Below are 23,215 nucleotides of genomic sequence, written 5' to 3'. Positions count from 1 at the left end.
AGTGCCCTCCGGGGCAGTAGCTGAGAGCATGGGTTTTGGGGTTGGAATTGATTGGATTGAAGCCCAGCTCTGCATTTACTAGCTCTGGGACTCTGGGCAAGTTGCTTAACTTCTCTGAGCCTCAGTTTCCTCATTTATACAATAAGAGCAAGAGGGGAGCTGTGAGGACTCCATGGGCCGCTGTATGTGGAGCGCTGGGAGCTGTGCCTGGCACATAGCCACAACTTTTATAGAGAGCTTACTGTTATTATTAATAGTAATATTTATGTAAATAGGGGATGAGACAGCCAGTCATCCTGATTACCAAAACAAAATGGTGTGTAAATGTGATGGATAATTATCTCCCTGAGCCAGGAGCAGGGCTTGGGACCCACACTGGGGAGAACAGGCGAGCAGCCGCCCACCCCTCACCTTCAGAAGGCTTCCCCCAGCTGACGGGGGTCCGGCCACAGATAAGGTGATTGCTTTGGGTCATCTGCTGACCCAGGCTCGAGGCTGCCAGCTCTCACAAAGTTTACACCAGCACCCGATCTGGTGGGGAAGGCACCTGAGGAGGAAAAACTGAGCTTCTGACACACTTTTGATCAGAACTCGGCAAAGACTTGCCCTCTCTCTCCAAAGAGATCTCCCAACGCGCACAGGGGGCGCCACCTGAGGCCCCAGCACTGGGCACTGCTGGAGGGGAGAATGCCTTCTGCCTGCTGCCCTGGGAGTGTCCAGATACCAGGAAGGGAGAGGCAGCACTTCCTTCAGGGCTGGTGTTTTTCCGCAATGACCTGGTTACTAACAGAAACAAGCCCATCAGCCCCCCGGGGAGCCCTTGGTGTGTTTTAGTAAGAATGATAATCATGAATAATGACTGTGACTATCATCATCACTGTGCTTCGTATTTAGGGATGGGGAGGGCTGTTCGCTCTGCAGATGTGTGTGCCTCTCCAGGTGAGGCTCAGGGCACCCTGAGGGCCCTGCCCAGTCTCACGCAGCTGCACCTCATGAAGAAGAAAGCCCCACCCAGCACTGCTTACTGTGACAGGCTCTCCTGGTCCCCGATCTCTCTCGGGCTGATGCATATGACACCCTTAAGCATCATGGTTAAGAACTCAGCTTCAGGAGCCAGACACCTGGGTTTGAATGTAAGCTCTGCCACGTGACCTGGGCACAGCCTCTCCATACCTATCTCACAGGGTCATTATGAGGGTGACATGAGTCACATGGGGCGTGCTTGGAACAGTGCCTGGCATGAAACAAAAGCTCAAAAAATGCTAGCCTTTATGAACATTTAGTATTATTGACTGGTGCTATTAGGTTGGACCATATGAAATTGCTTTCAACCATTTTTGAACTATAAAAATGGCAACTTCATATAGATGCACGGTTCTTAATGGGGGCAGAGGGTGATTTTGCCCCCCCCACGGGGGACACTTGGCAATGTCTAGAGACATTTTTCATTGTCACAACTCTTTGGGGTGGTGGTACGACTGGCACCTAGTAGGTAGAGGCCAAGGATGCTGCTAACATCCTTCAATGCACAGGACGGCCCCACAACAAAGGATTATCCAGCCCTCCACGTCAATAGTGCCAAGGTTGTATATAGAGAGCCACCTAATAGTATTCTACTAGGGACAGATTAATTTTCTTAAAACATCCCTTTCCAAAACTGACATGGCTCCTACTGCCTGGAGAATAAAGGCTCACTTCCCACAGGCTCTCGTCTCCAATTTGTCTCCATTCTTGTCTCCTTCCTGCTGTAGCCATACTGACTTGTGACAGCAGGTCCCCTGACACCCCAGGCCTGGAGTAACCATTCTGCTCTCCCCACTAAACCCTAACACCTGCTCCAGGAAGCTTTCCTCCAGTACCTTTCTTCCCTGTCTGGCTGACCATGGCAACCACCGGTGGCTGTTAACTAATGTGACTCCCGTGTCCCATTCCTGGAGATGCTGATTCAGTGGGGTGGGTTGGGGCTCAGCTATACTTTAAGAAGCAGCCCCAGGGGCTCATGCTCAGCCTGGTGTGGAAACCACCATGTCCCAGCATGCATCTTCATTTCCAAGTTGCTCTTTATTCTGTTACCACTTATGCACACTAACCCTTTGCGTGCACTTCCCACTTATTTTATTAACTGTACTGTCAAGATGCTGGAGGGCAGAGACCTCATACTCAAAGGGATCCAACCCAGTTCCTTGCCCTCCAGAAATTCTAAGTAATAAATTAAACTTGAATCCAGAAATTTTCAGACTTTGCTGAACCCAGGAGTCACATGAGGTACTTGTTAAAAATGCAGATCCCCAGGCTCCAATCCCCAGGGGTTCTGCCTTCTCGGCTCTGGGATGGGGCTCAGGAGCTTGGATTTTTAACCAGCTGGGTTTGGAGGTGTTCCTCAGCCTGCTGTTCTGATCCTCCAACAAGTCTAGCTCCAGGGGTGGGGTCTCAGGGGCCTCTGGCTCGCCTTGTGGAGATAAATGTTCTTTTAATTGGTTGCTAGGCCACCCCCCAGCCCCAGAATTCCGGGACACCAGGGGACACTTACACACATGCTGGCTTGTCCTCCTGCACCAAAAACCTGCAGGTTCCATGGAAGCAGAACTGACTGTGGGAATCCGGGCAGTCATTAAAATGGGACACCACAGCTGCGGCCACAGGTGGGTCTGCTTGGGAGAGAAAAGACATTTGGCTCAGATCCAAATTTGGAATCACGCGACATGCTCCCTGGCCCCTACCCCACCAGTCAAGGAGGTTTGAGCCCTGATGGCTGGGATTTCCCACCGGCATCCCCTCCTCAGCTTTCACTCGCTTTCTAAATCCAGAACCAGAGACTCCTGCATTGTGTGGTTCCCAACAGGGCTTTATTTCTTTTCTTACCTTTGTAGGAAACAAAACAACCTCTCCAAAAGATTCACTGTAATTCAGAGATACCAGAGCAGTTTTACTATTTAAAGCCTATTACCCGAGTGACCTAATTTTACTTTTGCAAAGTGACAGTGATTGCATTTTTAAGACAGCCTTCATAAAAATCTGTTTTAAAGATAAGAAGCCAGAAGAAAGGTACAAAAGAGTACTATACAGGCATGTGCCACGTAACATTTCAGGCAAGAGCAGACTGCATATATGATAGTGATCCCATAAGATTAGTACCACATAGCCTAGGTGTGTAGTAGACTATATACCATCTGGGTTTGTGAATTTTCCTCCATTTCCCAGGTTCTTTTGGCTGGTCTAAGAAACAAATTGACCCGAGACAGATTAACAGGAGAAAAACAAACAAAAGTTTAATAACGTGTATACATGGGAGAAGTCCAGAAAACTGAATAACTTGCCAAAACGGCTGAAGCCCTCACCTTCAATACCATCCTCAGCTAAAGACGAAAGAAGATGTTAGGGGTAGGGAGAGTCAGGGACTTCGAAGGGAAGAAGGCAATTCACAGGTAGGTGAAAAGGAGAAAATGGTTGGAAAATAAGTGTTTGGCCACACAGAAACAGAAGAACACAGAGGGGAGCTCAACAAACAGGCTTTTCTAAGTTCCTCCCTGTCTACTACCTACTTTGTGTTACGCTAAGGTGAAAGCTCGCTTCCTCTGACAGGTTTTTCTATCTGAATTATTTTAGGCGGTTAAGGGGGAGGTAACAGGGAAAGCTTTCTGAGTCTTTTGCTTCTTAAAAATAATCAGTCTAAAATAATCCTCATGTTAAAGAGAGATTTTTGGGTGGCAAATTTTGTTCCCCTTCAATATACTCTGTGATGTTCACACAGTGACAAAATCGCCTAATGACATGTTTGTCAGAATGTATCCCCGTCATTAAGTGACACATGAGTGTATAACCATTAAACTGATGCTGAGGAAGGACAGCTAATGCTGCAAGAAGATGTTCAATGCCATGTTATTGCTGTAAGTGAAACAGGTGCGTTTCCAATATGGTCTGTAAAGCACGATTCTACTGTGGGGGATCAGAATTGGCCACCTCAAAATGTGTCTTTTTGGCACGAGGATTATTTTAGGCTGGTTACTTTTAAAGAACTGCAGACATGGAAGAAGCTCTGAAAATCAAGTAGAAGTTACCCTTTGTAAGAGGCATTTACATTTGTAAGGGAAATCTCCATTTGTAAAGATATCTCCCTCTCTGTACCAGGAAGAGGGGGATGACCTTATCTCTAGAAACTCTTATCAATGCAGAAGGCAAGGACTTAAATCTGCACAATAACCTTACCTGGTTTACTGTGCTTTTTCAGTAATCTACCGTAACTGACTCCCCCCACCCCAACATCCTCCTTTGTCTTTCACTGAAGATGATATTTAAGGTGACCTCAGCCATTTTAGAGAGTTAGTTGCCCAGTTTTCCTGGGTTTCTCCCGTGTAATCATGTCATAAAGCTTTGTTTGATTTTCTCCTGTTATTCTGTCTTATGTCAATTTAATTCATACCCCAGCCAGAAGGGCCTAGAGGGTAGAGGAATTTTTTTCCTCTCCTGTATTGCTTAAACAGAAATGTAGAAGTGAAGAAGTCTGGGAAGGATATACATGAAAATGGTAGCAGGGTTTCTCTGGGGTGGTGGGCTGAGGCGTGATCATGCCAGGAAGATGACTTAGGGCACAGAAGTCCATCTGGGAGCAGCACAGGCCATACTGGGAAAGCCATGACAGGGAGGGGAAGGCAGCAGAGTCCGGGGCAGGGATGCGTCCTCCTCACACTCTAACTCTCAAGAGCTCAGGTGTCACCAAGCACCTCAGGGTTTTCCTTCCTTGGCTCTCACACAGGAATAAAAATAGGCAGGCAGGAGCACTGCAGGAGGAACACACCACCTGACCAGCACAAAAGGCACCAGCTGGATTTATTTTATTAGATTCCAATCATGTTGTTTCGTCCAAATGACACTTGAGCCTTTCCCAAGATGGCATGATGTATACAGTTTCCATCGCTGCTTTCAAAAGGTCCTCTTATGTTGTGTTTTGGGTGTTTGGGGAGTGGGTTTTTCCCACTTATTTTTTTGGGAAAAAATATGTTCTTGGAGCTCTTGCTCTTTGAGAAAAGGCAGACTATTTCATATTATGGAGTTTTAGACCACCACTAAATATTAAACTCACCCTGCCTGCTCTCTATTCATGAATTGCTTCTAAAAGTATCCTAATTTTGGAAATCTCATAATTCCAGTGGAAAAAGCAGAGGCTAAAAATACAACAGAATCCTTGCTGTGGAAGGCGAGAGAGCGGTTGATGGTTACGAGCACAGGCTCTGGATGCAGAGACTCGGGTTTGAATCCTGCCTCTGCCACCTGGATGAAGCCTTGAGATGTCCTAGCCTTCCTCCTTCTGCATAAGATGGCGAGTCCACTTGCTCCACGGCTGGCTCTGAGGCAAAGCTTGTTAAGTACTGTACTCAACAAATTGTCTGGAACAAACCGCTCAGCTGTTAGCTCTTCTATCACCATCCCTGACCATCCCAAGACGCTAACAAATCCTCACATGTGATACCACCACTATGGTACATAATCTCCCCTTCCCTCCATAAATTCAGGGTAGTGTGTGGACTGAAAGTCCAGGTGTCCCCTTCAGCCCCTAATTATAGTTATTTTCACAGGTGAGGATGAGCAGAGACACCCAAAGCCAGCAGCAGATGTTGACTCAGGGCTGCCAGGCAGCCTTGCTCCTGGCTGCAGCACGTCCCTGTCCAGCAGCAGCCTCCAGGACGTGGCGTCCAAGTGTCTTGGCTGATTGCAGTTACCTGCGAGTCCCAGACGTGACTGGTTGGTGAATGGCTTGGTCACTCACCGACAGTGGACACTGGGGAGTTAAGTTGAGACTGCAAGGGTCTGCCGCGGTTCACATAACCGGCTTCTCCGTGCTCACTAAAGTAGTCAAGGAGTGAATATGGAGAGATGAAGGGGCGGAGACTAGTGGATCTAATTTGATTTAGACATTGAAAAAGGCTTTTGATAAGCTCCACAAAAGGCCATTTAGACAACCACTAGGGGCTGGAGGGAGTCCCTCATCAGGGCACGGAGCCAGGCTCCTCAAAGTATGGTCTATGGACCAGCAGCTTCACAGCCCTGGGAGCTTGCTGGAAAGCCGAGGTCATGGGCCCCACCACAGACCCAGTGAATTAGGATCTTTGGGGTGGGGCCCAGGAATCTGTGTGACAAGCTCTCCAGGTGATTTTTTAAAAGTCAGGTTTAGTGGGGTAGAATTGACGTACAGCACCGTTTGCCTGCAGGTGATTCTGATGCACACTGAGGTCTGAGGACAGGAAACAAAGGTGAGAGACAAAAGGCCTCTCAGAAACGTGGAATGACGGGGCCCTGAAGGGATCCTTTTGGAGCCGATCCTTCTAGCTCTTCCAGCTCCTGTGACACCGAGGCCTGAAATCTGCTGAGGTTCTCTGAGGCGAAGTGTCCGGTCAATAGAAAAAGACTCAAAGAAAGACTCTGGATCTGTCTTTTGGGAACACTATTCTCCAAAATGAGGGGTGAGGCACAGACTCGAAGCCATGGTCTCATGTGACCTGTATTTATGGATATTTTGCCACTTCTGATAAATGACGTGAGGAGGCTTTATAAAAATAAGTACCATAAAAGGGGGATGCAAATGAGAAAGGGGTGCATGTGTGTGTGTGTGAGAGAGAAAGAGAGGAAGGGGGAGGGAGACAGAGGAGACACACACACATAGACAGGAAGGGAAAGAAGGAGGGAGGGAGACAGAGAGACACACAGAGGGAGAGACAGAGATAGAGAGATGGAGAGAGGCAGGCAGAGAAGGGGAAGGAGGGGAGAGAGAGGGAGAAAGAGAGAGACAGAGACAGGCAGTGAGAAAGGGAAGGAGATAAGGACAAAGACAAGTAAGGGTAGAGGTCAAAAGAAGCAAAGAAGTCAGGTATGCGGTTAACATAGGCAGACACGCATCAGAGTCACATGCACCTGTGAAGCTTAGTGGCAAAGCTAGCTCTGTGCCTCCTAGCTGTCCAAGCAAAGATGCACACAGTTCATTGGATAGAAACGCACCCTTTCTGCACACGCAGGACAGGTTCAGCTTTGCCCGAGTCTGTGGTCAGGGAGCAACTTCTCTCCTCCTGCGGTGCTTTCGATGGGCACTTCATGTGTTATGGTGGACAGCACCCTCTGACCTCCCAAAGACAATGCGGAAGCACCACCCATGTTAAATGTCTCTGTCCTTCACTTCCCATGGCTCAGTAAAAACCAAAGAGCCCAGGCAATGAGGAAACTCAATGCTATGGTCACATGACAGCAGTAATGAGCGCTGGCTTTGCTCTCTGCAGTCAGAGTCAGAGACCAGGGTGAGAACCGGGAGCCTGACGCTGAGCACTCGGGCTCCTGGCCCTCCACAATCCCACCTGTGTGACTCAACCCAAGGCACTCAGGGGACCAAGGGAGCTCAGTGTGAGTCAATGATCATGATCGCCAGAGGACAGTTTATTTTTAAAAACCTTTTTCCTAATGACAAAAGATGATACAGCACTATAGAAACCTTTTGAAAATGCCAATGTACAAAAAAACATCTTAGAGAATAAAACCCATCTTTAATCCACCACTTAGAACTACTTAACTACACACTGCACATCACACACACAGGCTTATGTAAGCTGATTGTTTCTATTCTGTTCATGTGTTTTCCCCCCTGACATAATAACCCATCTTAAAAGCCATCATTTAGTTCAAGACTCTGCACAGGGTACAGTCCTGGCCCCTAACCCTAAGAAGGTCAATGTGTGTAAGGTAAGTGATGGGGAATGTGGTTTGCACTTGAGAAATGGACAGGGAGAAGGGGACCAACAACAGTCGCAAGGGTGAGGCACATTCTGGCCCTCTGCTCTGCCTGTGCAACCTCAGGGTGAGCCAGGCATAGAATGAAGGGAGGCATTGGGTCGTTTGCCCCTAGAGGACCCGTGCAGCCTTGTGGGCTAAAGCACCTAAAAGCCCTGTGCAAAGTCCAAAGCATGCCACAATGAGAGGGGCAGTAACTGTTCTTGTTTTGGGGTTTCTTAAGGTGTTTGCCTCAGAAACCACTGGAATCAGCAAAGAAAATCCCCAATACCACAGTATGGTCAGTCCAGACAGACAGGACCATTCCTACTCATGTTCCTATTGATCCCAGAAGCTTAACCAAGGGTCAAGAGGAAAGAGACTCTGGGGCAGGTTGGGGAGGGGAGAAGAGGGGTTACTCCTTTCGGAGTGCATGCCATGTGCCAAGTGCTATCCTTACGTCATCTCATGAATCCAGCAGGGCAGGTGGTCGCCACAGGTGGAGGGTTTGCCCAGTAGCTGACAGCACCAGCTTCTCGTTGGGGGGTAAAACTGCTTCTAGTTATTCTACAAAAATGAGCTTTACAAGGAACCCCCAAATTCCCAGCATCTTCCCAGAGAATGAGTTTTCCAGCCTCTATCTCAGTCTCTCTTTCCCTCCCCACTTTTCTCTCTCTCTTTCTCCCTATTCTTTTTCTACTATTCTCCACTGTCTCTCCTTCTCCCCCTCTTTATTCTTTCTCTTCTTTCTGAAAACTCAAGAACTATCAAATGAAGGAAGGAAAGGCCTAGAGAATTAAAATGGAAAAAGAAACCCACTTAGAAAAGGAAGACAGTGAAGGCTGACAAGGACACTCCAAAGCAGGCCCTCGGGAGGTCCATGGGGGGAGAGGAGAGGGCTGCCTGGCTCCCCAGGGCTGTGGACCCTGCACTCCTCCTGCAGGCACCCAGGCTGATTGGAAAATCAACTGTCCCAGTTTTCAGAACAGACTTCATCTCGAGCCCATGCGCAGCTGGAGTTTCAAAGCCGCTCAGTTCCCGCTGCTGTGAAATTTATGAGAGGCCTCTTCAACATGTTAACCAAACGCACATCTTGCAGACACCGCTGTTCTCCGGGGAAGCTGTGAAAGCTTTGCCCAGAGACCACAGACCCACTAATAGGGCCTGGAGCCCAGCTCCACTCACAGGAAGAGGGTCTGGAATAGCAATCAAGGGGCACGGAAACCACAGATTCAATTCACAGGAGGGGTCCCTCCAGTTCAGAAGGGCCCGGGAGGCAGTCACCTGGACAGCTCCTTCCGACAGCCCTGCTCCCCAGGGAGCGGCGTCCACACCACCAAGTACAAACTCCCGCCTTTAAAAGCAGCCCTAATTGGATTTTCCGCTGGGCTGGTCGGTGGGAGCTGGCTGAGGCCGTGACTCCTCACTTTCTTCTCCAGATGTCAGACGTTGCAAACACGTTTGCCTGTTGCAAAGCTTACATCATTTATAGCCATTTCATTACTTCCACAAATACCATGGCTAACTTTCTGACCATTTAATAACGAGGCCTAGCTTTTTAGTAGGAACTTTCAGCCAAAGCTTTTGACCTGGGACTAAATATTTTCTCTCCAGACACTACAATGGCAAAGCCAACTAATGCTTCCGGAATGTCTAGGAGAAAAGGCAGGAGATTAATTTAAGGAAGATGGGAGTCAGCAAGCAGCCCCCGGTGAAGCCAGGGGAGAGTATACATCTGAGGTCTGCACTCTGACACTCTCAGGTGGGGCCAGGCTAGAGTCACAGCACTTCTGGGCTCAGTTCTGGGATGGTCGAGGCTCACTTCAGGCCACCAGTGGGCCCATTTTACAGGGATGGAACTCCACGCTCACATGGGGCAATGCATGAATCTGAAAAATTAGCCAGCATGTGAAGGAAAGGCTGGTCCAGAGGCTCACACCCAGGGGAGGTGGAAATGCTGAGGCAGGGCTTAGAGAAAATGATAACACAGTACACGGGTACCTCTCCAGAGAGAGACTGCTGAGCAGGGGCCCTGGTCCCCTGGGCATTTGGTGAGCGAGAATAAGAGTTCCTAGAAGTTTTCTAAATGATCCCAGAGAGGAAGAGCATTGTCAGTATCATGTGTGGCAATGCTACTGACATTTACCACACAGAGGAATGCCCCATCAAGGAAGATACTCGCCGAGGGCATTTCCTGAGGCTGTGTGAGTGGGTGGAAGGGGGAAGTTTTCAAACAAGCAGTGGAAGTCAGTAGAGTATAGAAAAGTGATCCCAGTTACATTTATATCAGGAGTAGGAAATTCATCTTATTCTCAAGGGCTACTGACCAACGAGGGGAACTTGATTTTGCAGTTTTGGGGTCGTTATGTGTGGTAAGTATAATCATGCATCTCATTCACTATTAAACCCAAGAACACTGAATACTTAAAAAATAACAGATATAAAACAATTTGAAAGCTGAATTTAGCTTCACAGTACCGTCACTTAAGAGAGGAGGGCGTTCATTTTAGTTAAGCAATAAAAGAAGAAAGTGAGTTTAAGCGGTGCTTTGGGTGCTTTGATTCCTCCTGCCGTTCTACTTGAGGTGAGCGGGAGGGTAGAGCAATTTTTATCACCACCATCCGCCACCCCAAGATTCTCAATTTCCTAAGAGTAACTCTTATACTTAAAAGATACATATTTTTCCTTAACACGATCCCTGAACACAGATTTACTAAGTCTTCAGCAGTCTTTTCCAACACGGGCTAATTGTGACCCTTTTCGACCTCCACCTTTCCCAGATCTTAAACTCGCTTTAGACCCCACCTATCCCCTATCCCCACTTAAGGGCACGGATGCTGTACAATCTTAATAAACCTCAAACCACTCTGTGGGGTAAGCATTACTAATCTCTATTTTTCAAATAAGAAAATGAAACTAAAGCTTCGATAGCCTTGCCAATGGACATGTAGCCAGAAAGTACTAGAATTGGAATTTTATCTCAGTTCTCTCTGATTTTAAGAGAATAAAGAGCTGTAGAAAATTAGGACACTATTCAAGTCCAGAAGGGCATATGCTGTGAGGGCACATAACCAAAATGTGTCAATCATGTGGCAGTGAGGAAGGGAACACTTCACTTGTTGAGCAGTTTCTAGTATCAGAAAGGGGGCACTTTTAGGAAAAACAAGAGGAAGTATTACTTTATTTGGGGGAGGAATGGGGAACTATACATATGGAACTTATTATTTCCACAAGGAGCAGTGGCTGAAAAGTATAAATAGATGCAAAAGAGATTTCTATACATCCACGGCCGATGGTTAATTGAGGAGGAGCTGGAGGTAGGGTGGGGGCCGGTTCACAGGATGGTACTGAGCTGCCCCACAAAGAACGTCCCCCCAGAGGCCCCACCTCTGGCTACAGGGTGCTCACATCCGAGAGACCGGGAACTTCTGGCTCAGAGCAGGGCTGAAATGGACTCTCGAATTGCTTTTGAAGCTTTAAACAAGATGCTGGGGGAACCTAAGGGAAGATCTCAGTTCATTTCACTCCTTCTGGTCATTACTCTTTTTGGGTAAAAACCCAAGGGGCATCAGATGTGATGGAACAAAACTTAAAGAAGCAGACAATGTATTTTTCACTTTTCTACAAAGATATGGGTTACTAATTACACAGCACATGTGGGTGTGGATGTGTGGATGTGTGTGTGTGTGAGAGAGAGAGAGAGAGAGGGAGGGAGGGAGGGAGGGAGGGAGAGAGAGAGGAAAACAGATACACATTCAAGAGAAAGTCACTGGTGGTATTTGACCCCAATGGGGTTCATCCTGCTTGTGCTTATTTCGAAGGCAAAGGCAGAATTTGCATCACTTTTGGTACCCTTTTCTATTCCAGCAGGGAGAAGAGAATCAATTAACACGAACACAGAAATACTTTGCTAGGTTCATATCCCATCCAAAGCACCTGGGCTTAGAGTTTTTGATCCCACTGTGGATTTCCTGAGGGTGGTCTATGATGATGATGATGATGACTGCTGTTATTAATAGTACCTACTATTAATAAATTGTCTACTAACTGCATGCACTATGCCCAGCATTTTATACAGAGAATTCCATTTACTCCTCACAAAAATCCTGTGAGGCAGCCACTACTATCCCAGTCTCATAGATGAGGAAAGTGAAGCGGAGGGAGGTTAAGATTATTCAGTGTTGCTAAATTAGTAAATGGCAGAGCCCAAGCCAGAACTCATGGTTGGTTACCTCTAAAACTCTCGCTCTTTCTAATATACCACATTGTTACTTGTGAGGGTGAGGGTGTGTGTGTGGGGGGGAGAAAGAGAGGGAGAGGGAGACAGAGACAGAGGGAGGGACGGAGGGAGGGAGAGAGAGAGAGCGCGGGTGTGTGTGAGAGAATGAGTTGAGGGTTAAGAAATCCTTATGGGCACTTTCCACGGCTAAGACAACTTTTTCATTTGAAGAGTAAACAAATTAGGAATTACCATGAAATTCTCAGGGCTATTTTAAAATTAAATAAGCTAAAACTCCCCAGGCAAAATGGCTTTAATTAGCAAAGAGGCTTTAGGATCTAAAATAAAATCTCAGTGAAATCATGTGACATGTGGGCTAAAACCAGAGCCTGCGCACACAGATTTCACTGTGGCCTCTTACCTGTACCCAGTTCCCAGGCAGCACTACCTCTTCCCCAAAAAGGCATGAGGAAGGGAGAAGCATGTGCGACAAGCCCCAAGTAGCCCCCAAACTGCATTCTAGATCCATTCTAGATTAAAATAAGATGGAAATAGAAAGGAAACGCACCAGAAACAGGTCATTCCCTCCCCACTGAGATCCTCTGCCTTCTCAGAAATCCCTTCTCCAGGCCCCCGGTCAATCCTTCTATCCCTACCTCGGCCTTAGTAATTTTAAGAAAAACCCAATTAAGAAAATTGTAGGTCATGATTTTGCTTTGAAGACTGAAAGCCAAACCTCCCCTCTCTCTTTTACTATTTAATAATTTGATTTCAAAGAGACAGCTCACTTCTTTCTTTCATATCTTTAAACCAGAAAGCCCCTTATTTTAATTAGATCCTCTTGGGTGTCAACCAGCATTTTGAAAATACTTCACTTCAAATTTCCATTTACAAAGTAAATAAGGATATCTATGTTTGGCTTTCATCAGCCAGCTTTGCGCCAGAACAGGAACGGCTCTGGGAATGAGAGCCCAGTCCTGCTGGATGGGGAATTCTGTTTCGGCTTTGTTGGAGGAACAGCCCCGTTGGAGCCCAGGGCTACCTGGCTTTGCAGTCTGTATGTGTCTCTGTTCTCCTCTTTATTAATATCAAAATTGTTAGGTAAAGTGGGTGGCAGGAAACCCTCAATTTACCCTTAGGAAAAAATGCTTCCTCTTGTTGAGTCTTTGAACCATAATTCTTCAAACACTCCACACTCAGTACATGTAAGCACTACTGGGACGATTGTTTTCTAGAACATTCTACACCCTCAGAACTTTTTCATTTATAGTCTGCGGATGCATTTTGGGTGGATGAAGGATACTCCTCATTTTAAATGAGGAAAAAGAGGTATCCAGAGGCAAATTTAAGGCAAAGCCCAACAGTCTTAAAAACATTGATATGAATTGGCGGCTGGAACTTTGTCCCATCCTAAAAACGTAACCCTTCTTTTCCCATCTGAGTTTTATATTGATGATTTTTGGTTGCCCTTAGATGAAAGCCCTTCAATCAAGATTATATTCCTGAGGAAAGACGTTGAGATGTTAAGAGAATGGTGGGGTTATGGGTGATCATTTTCTCTTTCATAATTTTCCAAATTTTATCAAATGAACATTTTAGAGTTTAAAAAGACACATGATCTAAAATTAAAACCCAGTACTATTATAAACATAAGTATAGTTTAAACAACTTTTATTTTTTATTGTTTTATTCACAGATAGAACTATAGTTTTATAGAAGACTGGCCTTTAGGAACCTAGATTTGAATCTGCATAAGAAAAATCATGCTACTATCATGTGTTTTATCATTAAAAGTGGATAAGGAGGAGCGAGACACAAATATTTAGAGATGACGGGATGCTCAGATGGAAGATGTTCAGTAGAGCTGACCTCAGGCGTAGCCTCTAGGCACAGAAACCTCACTCCCTCCCACTATAAATAACAACACAACCCAGAAAGAACAGGCCTCTGTGATCCACTCCATTTCCAATCACTACACTCATGTCATTTTCTTTTTTAATTTAAAGAGGACAGCAGGGAAACCACTCTACGAAGTAGGCAGGGAATGAGAAGAAGGTTCCTTTAAACCCCCGTTCCTTTCCCTCCTGGGCATACAGACTACACTTCCCAGCCTGCCTTGCAGGTAAGTGTGACCCTGTGACCAGGTTATGGCCAATGGATGTGAGCAGAAGGGATATGCACCACTCCCAGGTTTGGTCCATAAAAACCTCCCCACTGACATCTCCCTTTTTCTTTCCCTAGCTGCTGGCTAAATGCAGAGAACTCTTCCAAGGGCATGGAGGAGGGAGGAGCCACAAGACGGAAAGAGCCTGGATCCTTGAATAACCACTTGGAAAAAAGACTGCAAGGCCAGTATCACCTGCACAGACTTTGACATGAGCAAGAAATCAATAGCATTTGGGGTTTATCTGCTACAGCAGGAGTGTTATTCTAATGCAAGCCTGAAGTCTGAACAGCTTTTAGAGGTTGATTAGACCTTCTGATGAGGGAGAAATCCTCATAATAAATAATTTGCTTTTCTCCCATTCTCCCATCGTCCCTTCTGGGAACCTCCCCCAAACACCAACATGTCTTACACTTAGAATCTGAAGCTGATCTGGCCCTGATTGGAAGCCTCCACTTTGAAACCCTTGCTCCACAGCTTAAGGTATGCTCTGTCCATTTTCCGGCCCAGAGGGGCCGAGTCAACTCCACAAACCTCTGCAGGGATGCTAATAGGCTTTTAGGGGCCAGGAGTGACCAGTCCTTGCTCTAATTGCTTATGAGATCAGCATTTGTAACTGAGCAACGTATATTATGGAGCAAAGGCTGCTTCAAGTCTAAGTCTGAGAACAAAATACAAAGCGCTGCCACAATCGACAGCAAGCCGGGCCCAGCAGTTTTGACGGAAATGACACGGCTGATGTGAAGTTACTGGGAAATCACCAAGGCTGGATAGCATCGTGACTACTATAACTCTAGTCTTCCTGAAGCAGAAGGTGAGGACCCTACAATTTCTCGAAATGGCCATATCTTGAGTCTCACCAGCTGTAAAATCTTAATACCAGTGGAAAAAACAACTACACACATGACCACCCGACCCAGAATATCTTGATAATATCTCATTATCATTGGGGCTTTTTATCCATCTTTTAGTATTACTACTGCATTCCATATAAAACAACTTTTACTCTAGAACATTTTGCAAATGCTTATCATTTCTAGTAGTTTTCATTTTTTTGTCCTTTGCCTAAGGGACTGTGCTTTTTTGATCTCTTTTCCTTTGTACTAATTTAGAATATATGTACTCTCTTTTTAATCTATTGATGGTAATCTTTAAATTTTTAAAAAATTTAACTTATTTTCTCTAATTATCCATTTTAAGAATGAAATCAGATGTTCCATTAAATATGAAATTGAGCACACTCTTACTTCCTCCTTCCTCTTGTTTCAAGTTACCAGTTACTATAATCTGATTTCATATCCTCATTAAAATAGAAGTTACATATAAAAATAATTAATTTTGACACCTGTATTAGTATAACTAAATTGACAGCAGTTACTTGGACACACATTATCACTGGGTTTCCTATACCACCTCTTCTCCACTTGGGGACTTTTTATCTTGATACGGCTGTTATCTAGCTGAAGAGGATCTTGGAACATTTTTCCCAGGAAGGACACGTGTGGGGTGTGCCTAAATAATGAAGTATTATGTGTCTGAGAATATCTTTCTGTGCTCTCATCCACGTTCACGGCTTTGCATATGAATGACAACTTGGGTCACAATCTGCAGACCCCTAGTTCTCCTGTCACTGACTTCTGGCTTGTAGTGGATGAGAAGGCTGAAGGCGGCTTTACCATATTCCTTTAGTAATCTGTTTTGATTTTCACCTGGATGCTCATGAGACTTTTGTTTGTCATGAAAACTTGTCAAGTTACAAGGAAAGCTAATGCCTTCAGTCTTAAAGACAAGTCTTTTTCAGCTTAAGAAAGCTCTCTTTAATTATTTCTTTGATGATTATGCCGACCTTAGTTTGCTTTATTTTTTTCTTTTGGAATTATTGTTATCTCAATATTGGATCATTTAGTTCTGTTTCCCAGACTTCTTTATTCTCATCATTTTTTTCCCTCATTGATTTTATCTTTGTATCCTTTTGAGTTTTGGGAGATATTTCCCAGATATTCTTTTTTTGTTGTTGTTAATTCCACTGATTTGATTTACTGTAATATCCAGTCTGTTGCTCATTGGTCCATTGTGAATTCACAATTGGTTGCCATATTTTTTCGTCTCCTTGCAGCTGTGTTTTACTTATAGTTCCCTGCTGTGGTTTCATAGATGCAATGTCAGCTTCAGTCTAGAAAACACAAATTAGAGATTACCCATCCTCTCTCATTTCTTAGAAGTAGAGACAGTCATTGAAATTCCTCAAGAACATTCTTCTTGTATAATGAATCTTTTCATGTGGCCAGTAATTTCTTGCATCATCATCTTTACAGACAAAGATCTAGTTTGTAGAGTATGATGGGGAGTTAAAGTAGGTTCCATCAGAGACTGTGTGGCTCTGTCCAATATTTTGGGCCCAGATAAAGATAGAAAAGGGAAAGTTTAAATATACTGGATTTAAATATCTGAGGAATTTGTTTGGTAGAAGCAGGAGACAGAACAAGTACAGCAGAGGGTTTTATCTTTGGGCCAGAAGGTTGTTTTTTTTCTTCCCTCATTTGCCAGGCACCCATGCCAAGCCAGGATAAGAGCTGGCCAAGTTCATCACTCACTGTGGCCCTGACTGGTGTCCTTTCCTGAGGTGTTGATAGGATCCAGATGGACCTCCTCAGCCCATTGCCTCATGGCCCACCATCACCCCCATATCCTGGCCTTCCAAGGTTGGGCTGTTGGTGTAATTCTACTAATGACAATCCCTTCATCTTCTGGAGAGATGGTGGCTTCACTGGGGCAGGATGGGTCCCATCCTCATATTCACTGGCAGAAATTCTTCCGAGTTTCTTGTACAGTCATATTGCTCAATGACAGAGAAACGATCTGAGAAATGCATCGTTAGGTGATTTTGTTACTGTGTGAACATCATAGAGTGTACCTACACACACTTAGATGGTACAGCCTACTACACACCTAGGCTATATGCTATTAATCTTATGGGATCACCATCATATGTACGGTCCATTGACCAAAACGTCGTTATGTGGTGTGTAACTGTACCGATATAAGTTTAGAAATAGTTTCATATTCCACTGATCACTCATTTTAATGAGCATCCAAGGGCAGATGGGAGAAAGCAGGAGTAAAAGTGGTATGCTCAAGCCTCCCTTCATTTTCCCACAGACATTTTCCACATTATACACATGCAGGGTGACCAATGTCACAGTGCCTCACCACCATTTAGAAAGTTTCTCCAGAAGGCTATTTCCAATATAAGTGCATTCTCAGTTCTCCCTATGGGAATCCCCAGCAAAGTGTCAGCAAGTACATTTGCCTGCTCAAAGAATAGCCTGGTTTCCCCCAGTGGATGTCTGAGCCTTACTTGGCCAATATCCCCCAGAGCTGCATCCTCATCCCTCTCTCAAAGGTCTGCTGGGATTCCCAAAGAGAAAACTCAGTGCCAGTGTTCCGGCTCCTTCCATGATCTAAAGGCTTTGCCTCATAAACAGTTGGGAATTCTTGGTTTAAACCCCACAGGCTAAGCATAAACCAACCATGTCAGAACTTTGCTCTTAAAAGAAGAAATGTTAGGGGATTTCAGAAACACCAGGGTCATTTTACCTCTTAATAGTTTCTCTAAGCCATACTGGTTCAGAAACAAAGATCTTATATTTTGATGAAACACTTCTTTTCCATCAAAAGTAAAATAATAGAAATGAAACCCTAAAGGGCCCCATTTCACAAAATTTTTCCCTAACCTAGAAACCAAATATCACAGAGTTGGAGGTGCTCAAGTCTAGCTTTCTAGCCAGCCCAGAGCCTTTCCATATGGTGTCCCTGAGAGGGAGCACCCTGACTGTGCATGACCCTTCTAGTACTCAGGGGCTCGTTACCCTCTAAGGCAGCTCATTCTATTTGGGGCAACCTCTCGCAAGGAGGTTCTTCCTTAAACCAAGCTGGCACATGCCTCCCTGAGACCTCTCTGCCTATTGGTTTGAATTCTGTCCTTAGAAGCCACACAGAGTCAGTTTCCCTCTTCTAGTCAACAGTCTTTCTGTATATCTGCAGTCCGCTATCAAATCTCTGAGTCTTCGTGGTGATAAACTCTCTGTAGCAGCCAGCCTCCAAGATGGCTCCCAGTGTTCCCCACCTGCTGATATCCCGGTAGCCATGGCCTTGTGAAGTCCCCTTCCACACTGTCTAAAGGGTTGGTTTTGTGAGCGACAGAATATGCCTGGTATGTGACAGCAGAGGCTAGGTCATAGAAGGACTATAACTTCTGTCCTGCTCTCCTTCTCTCTTCCTGGGGGAAGCTAGTTGCCAGGTCAACAGGACACTCAATGGAGAGGCCCATGTGGCAAGAAACTGAGGCCTCCAGCCAAAAGTTATCTGGCCGCCAGTCAAGCCTTCAGATGCCAGTGCAGCCCCAGTTGACATCTTGACGGCAACCTCTACAGGATACCCTGAACCAGAACCTCTCAGCTAAGCTGCTTCTGAATCCTGGCTCTCAGAACCTATGTGAAATAAACATTTATTGATTTAAGCTGCTAAATTTTGGGGTAATTTGTCACACGGCAATAAATAACTAATATACACTCCAAGTTCCTATAAATACTCTTTAAGTGAGAAAGTCTGTAAACTTTTTACCTCACAACAGATTCTGTCATTTTTTTAGCGTCTTTCTTAAAATAGTCCACTACAGAGTAACGACAACCACAATAACAACTATAACAAGAACATTTACGAAATGCTTTAGATGTTGGGTTCTGTGCTAAGAGTTTTACATGTCCTACCTAAGTTAATTCTTATAAAAGCCCTGTGACATAGTTCTATTATTCTACCCATTTCACAGCTGAGGAATATAGTTTAGAGAGGTTTAGGGCCTTGCCCAAAAGCATAGAACTAGGAAAACACAGAAGGGAAATCCAAAAACAGGCAGTGTAACCCCAGAGCCCATACTTTAAAGCTCTGGGCTATGGGAACAGAGTACAAGAGGAAGTCCATCTCCCATGACCTGATTTCTACACTAACATAACTTAAATCTCTGTCAATTTTGCTAGCAGTCCTGGCATGCTATTTCATTATATAAGTTTGTGGTCAGCTACAGCCTCTAGCTTTTCTCCACACAAACTGCTGTCAAACTTGGCCTCATATCCTTCCTAATTAATTCAATCTTCTTAACCTAAATACTGTTAAGTGTATCACTGTTCAATTTAATCTGGTTGCTTGGCTTTGATCCATCGTTCTAGCTCAATACTTTTTTCCCCCCCTTTGAGTTTTTATTCTATCATCCAACACTTAAGCTATCATTCTGGGCTTTGTGTCACCTCTAAATTTGATAAATTTGCCTTATATGTCTTTTTTCAATTTGCTCATAAAATTCTCAACAGGAAAGGAAGACAAATCCTGTTGGCATACCCTATAGGTCCTCTCCCAGGTCAACATGAACACATCAGCAAACATTTTCTGGGGATGCTCTCGTTAAAAACTTCCTGTCCTTCCCAAAAGCTCACAGATGAACCCATGTAGGGTATGCCTGGGGATCTATTCATTTAAGGAGGTTACTGTCATTATTCCATCTTACTGACCAGCTACCCTTTCAACCCACATTTCTCCACTCTGTCCTACTGAATACTTTGATTTAGTCATGTGCCTTGTTGAAATCAAATTGTATTATCTCGAAAGCATTACCCTGGCAGTATTTCCCTCATCAGTCCTATAACACTAAAAAAGAAATAAAGTTAGTCTGCTGTGACTCATTTTTGGTGGATTCATTCAGGCACCCAAGTATTCATTTTCTACCTCCTGAAATAATTTGGTCTAGAGTTTTCTTGGAGTATCACCAAGTATTATCATCTACAGTCTAAAGAATCTTCAGGTGTTTTTACTTATTTAAAGTCAGAATCATGTTAGTCTTTTTCTACCCTCTGAGCAGTTTTCACATTTACTACTATTTCTTAAAAATTACCGACAGGGATGGAACAATTTTTAGGGCAAGTTTCCTCAGTATACTAAGGTATAATTCATCTGCACCTTTGAAAATAAATTCATTTATGGCATTAAGTGGTCTTTTACGAGGATCCTCATTTGCCCTTCTGTTTCTTATTTACTGTGTTTGTTTTATCTTGTCTAGTTTGAAGACCCTTCTCCTTGACAGAAAACATGAAAACAAGATTATACTCAGTGGTAGTCTTTTCCTGGTTCTGCACTAACCTTATTCTATCTGCACCAAAGAATGGACTTATTCCTTCCTTTCTTACCTGTCTGTTCCCAAATATAACTTTAAAAATCCCTTTTTGTGTGTGGCCAGTAGCCACGTGGGCAATCCTCAGTTTCTTCTGTCCTTCAGTTTTCCTGACATTCTCGTAAACACCTGCCAGAACCCAGCATAACACATGCCACCCAGGAGGCATCAACCTGGTTGTTCACTCAACAGAGTGCCATTCCGTACTGTTCTTTGTCATACCTCTTGGGACATGTCTTTCTTTGATTTCTGCACAACTTATTCAACGGTACACCAGAGAACTCCCCCTGCAGATGAACTTGGGGCTTCTTTAAATGTGCTTTCCTTGTCTTTCCCATGCACTCTCTGACTATAAGCTTGGAACCATTATGAACCTCCCAACCTCCCCACACCATATTCCTTTTTCGAATCCTACACAGGGGATCACATCCGGTTTTTCTCTGAATTTTTGTAGACTTGGCTTTCCTGAAGTTGAACTATGCCTAATGTTTCCTTCTTTCACTGTTACAAACTAAAATGACACATACAGATACCAACCTGTTATCCTTTCTGGTCAAGACTCCATTCAAAGAAGCAGGTGTCCCTGTTGTCTTCTCACCCTTCTGAGTAATCGCACTACCAACAGGTATGTAAAGAATTTTTCAGGTGTCCAATTTGTGCCATGCTGAGATTTCCAGAAAACGTACCAATCTGGAGTTTGCTGTCAAACCACATTCTGTCCTTATGACTACTTTGTAATCAGGACCCAAACAGTATTAATTACTTGGATAAACCACCTATCCATAGACTTGATCCATGATGATATCACTTTTGATATTCCCTCCTGTTATATCTTGAATCGAACATCCATGTCTCTGTTGAGCTTGTGCTCAACAACTTGGGGCTGCCAGGCAAACATTTCTCCACTTCCTAACAGCACCGAGATTTTCTTTTGTGGAGTTACCTTTTCCACTGTGGGTTTACACTGGTTTATGGCCACAATCACATGCCCTACCCTCCCTTATATCCTCTCCCCCTAGAATTTGAATCTTGAGAAGACAAAGAGATAATACAGGTGGAGTTCATGCCTTACAACTGCGGCATGTTGAGCACAGTTCCTGTTCTGAGATGGGTTCTGTGATTCCAATTCATGGCTCCCTGGAGCCACCTCGGTTACTGTTCACTTCCAAGTACAATTCTCCAGCTTTCTCGTTGGTTTTGTGGGCTTCCAACAGCCTTCCAACAAGGTTGCTTTTGTTCCAGTTAGCCAGAATTGATTGCTGCAACCAAAGAACTCTAGCTGATGTACTCCAGAACAAGGCATATTCTTCCAATGACTTATTCCAATTACGTTCCTTCCCACCAAGTCTCGAAACACACAGCCTCTTGGAATCACCCAGTCAATTCACTGGACTCATCCATTTATTTCAGCTTCTCAGAAACATTTCCCTAATAAGGCCACAGGGCATTAAATTTGAAATTTTTAGTCCATTTACTGCCCCTAAAGTGAGCTCTAAATCTATAGCTACCTGAGGTTTTAAGCATTGTTTATAGTAACGCTATGTTCTGCATCATTACTGTTCTTTCTTAACTCAAGCTCTCCCTTCCTAAATTGATAAACATAACTTTATAGCCTCCTTTATTGTTTTATGAAATTTAAAAGTAAATTCAATATTGTAACTGAGAATCAATTCAAAGGGCTGAGTGCTTCTTAGTTTTCAAACTATACCTGCCACCCTCTCTATAGTATCTAGCTTTACAGTTTTATTTGAATCTTTATCTTTCTTTCCCCCATATTTCCTTTTAAGGACATACTGATCAGCTGGGTGGCTCTTTTGCCAAACATAAACTTACTTTCCTGTCTTTACATGCTACAGTCCATCTCTTGCTGGAATCTTTATAGGCCATGGTCATAGTTATATATGATGTTTATATAAGCAACAACTCCACTTAGGTGGCTGTCTGTGTTGACCATTCTCCATCATGTCTCAGATGGATGGAAAGAAAAACCAGATACCTACTAATTAGCTGCATCAGGTTCAACACTGTCCTTTCATGAGGAAGTCACAATTCATGACCATATTGCCTCCTCCTGGAACTGAGAACTCTTAGGATCTTCTACTCTCCCAGGTGTCAAGGTGATGGAGGTGAAAGGCAAAAGCTCACATAGTAAGTCTCTTAATTCATGTGTATGGAATATATTTTTCCTAGCTTCCCAAGTCAGGAAGTCATTGCTTTCTACTCCCATTGGAGTGGATCTTTTCTGCATGTACCTATCTATGGGATACTTCCTAAAAATGAAGAAAGTCTATATTTTCCTCCAGACAACATAGCAAAAATGCCCTCTCTAGACCAACATGGTGAAACAATGAACATTCAGATCTATTCCACCCCAGTCCTTATGGGAAGAAGGACCCAGGAAACAAGGGCAGGACATTTCACCTCCTTTGGTCCTTGTTTGGGTCCCTCTAGGGTGTTCTCTCAGTGTTGCCAGACCCCAGTCACAAGCTCCTAAGCAGTCTCTCAAAGACATCTGAGTAAATCCCACCCAGGTTCTTACAACTGCACCTTCTCTCTCTTTTTTTCTTGTTTTAATAACTTTGAAATTGCAAAAGCAACACATGTTCCAGGCATAAACTTGGGAGAACAGAAAACCACAAAGAAAGATAAACCTAAGTCACTTGTAAGCCCATCACTCCTAGATAACCTGTTAGCACTTTGGAGTGTAACCTTTGTCTTTATTCTGTGCCCCGACTCACTCCCCATCAGGAAATAAAGTGATACAATCAGGAACATTTCCCCAACTCAGTAAGAACTACAGTACAAGGCAATCTTCAACGGTTGAAGTTTTCCACTGACAGATTTCGTTAACCAGTCTCCTCTT

General features: G+C 44.4%; 1 protein-coding gene and 1 long non-coding RNA gene across 3 annotated transcripts in view; both read right to left on the bottom strand.

The window, feature by feature from the left end:
* The window catches only part of TGFA (transforming growth factor alpha), a 103,843-nt gene that overhangs the window by 18,247 nt on the left and 62,381 nt on the right, over positions 1 to 23,215 (bottom strand). Inside the window, exon 3 of one of the 2 annotated variants that reach the window (XM_005599910.3) lies at positions 2,531 to 2,648. In XM_005599910.3, coding sequence (XP_005599967.1) covers positions 2,531 to 2,648 — 118 coding nt within the window. Of the gene's footprint in view, positions 1 to 2,530; positions 2,652 to 23,215 lie in introns of both variants that reach the window. The other variant, XM_005599909.3, reaches the window with a different exon arrangement.
* LOC111768069 (uncharacterized) lies at positions 16,083 to 18,397 on the bottom strand. The gene is made up of 2 exons (XR_002800076.2): positions 18,259 to 18,397; positions 16,083 to 16,991 (listed from the first exon to the last, which is right to left on the bottom strand). It is a non-coding gene; the product is annotated as an uncharacterized lncRNA (long non-coding RNA).

The sequence above is a fragment of the Equus caballus genome, chromosome 15, assembly GCF_041296265.1.
Source record: "Equus caballus isolate H_3958 breed thoroughbred chromosome 15, TB-T2T, whole genome shotgun sequence".
Classification (NCBI taxonomy): Eukaryota; Metazoa; Chordata; class Mammalia; order Perissodactyla; family Equidae; genus Equus; species Equus caballus.
This window is presented reverse-complemented; position numbering and strand designations above follow the sequence as displayed.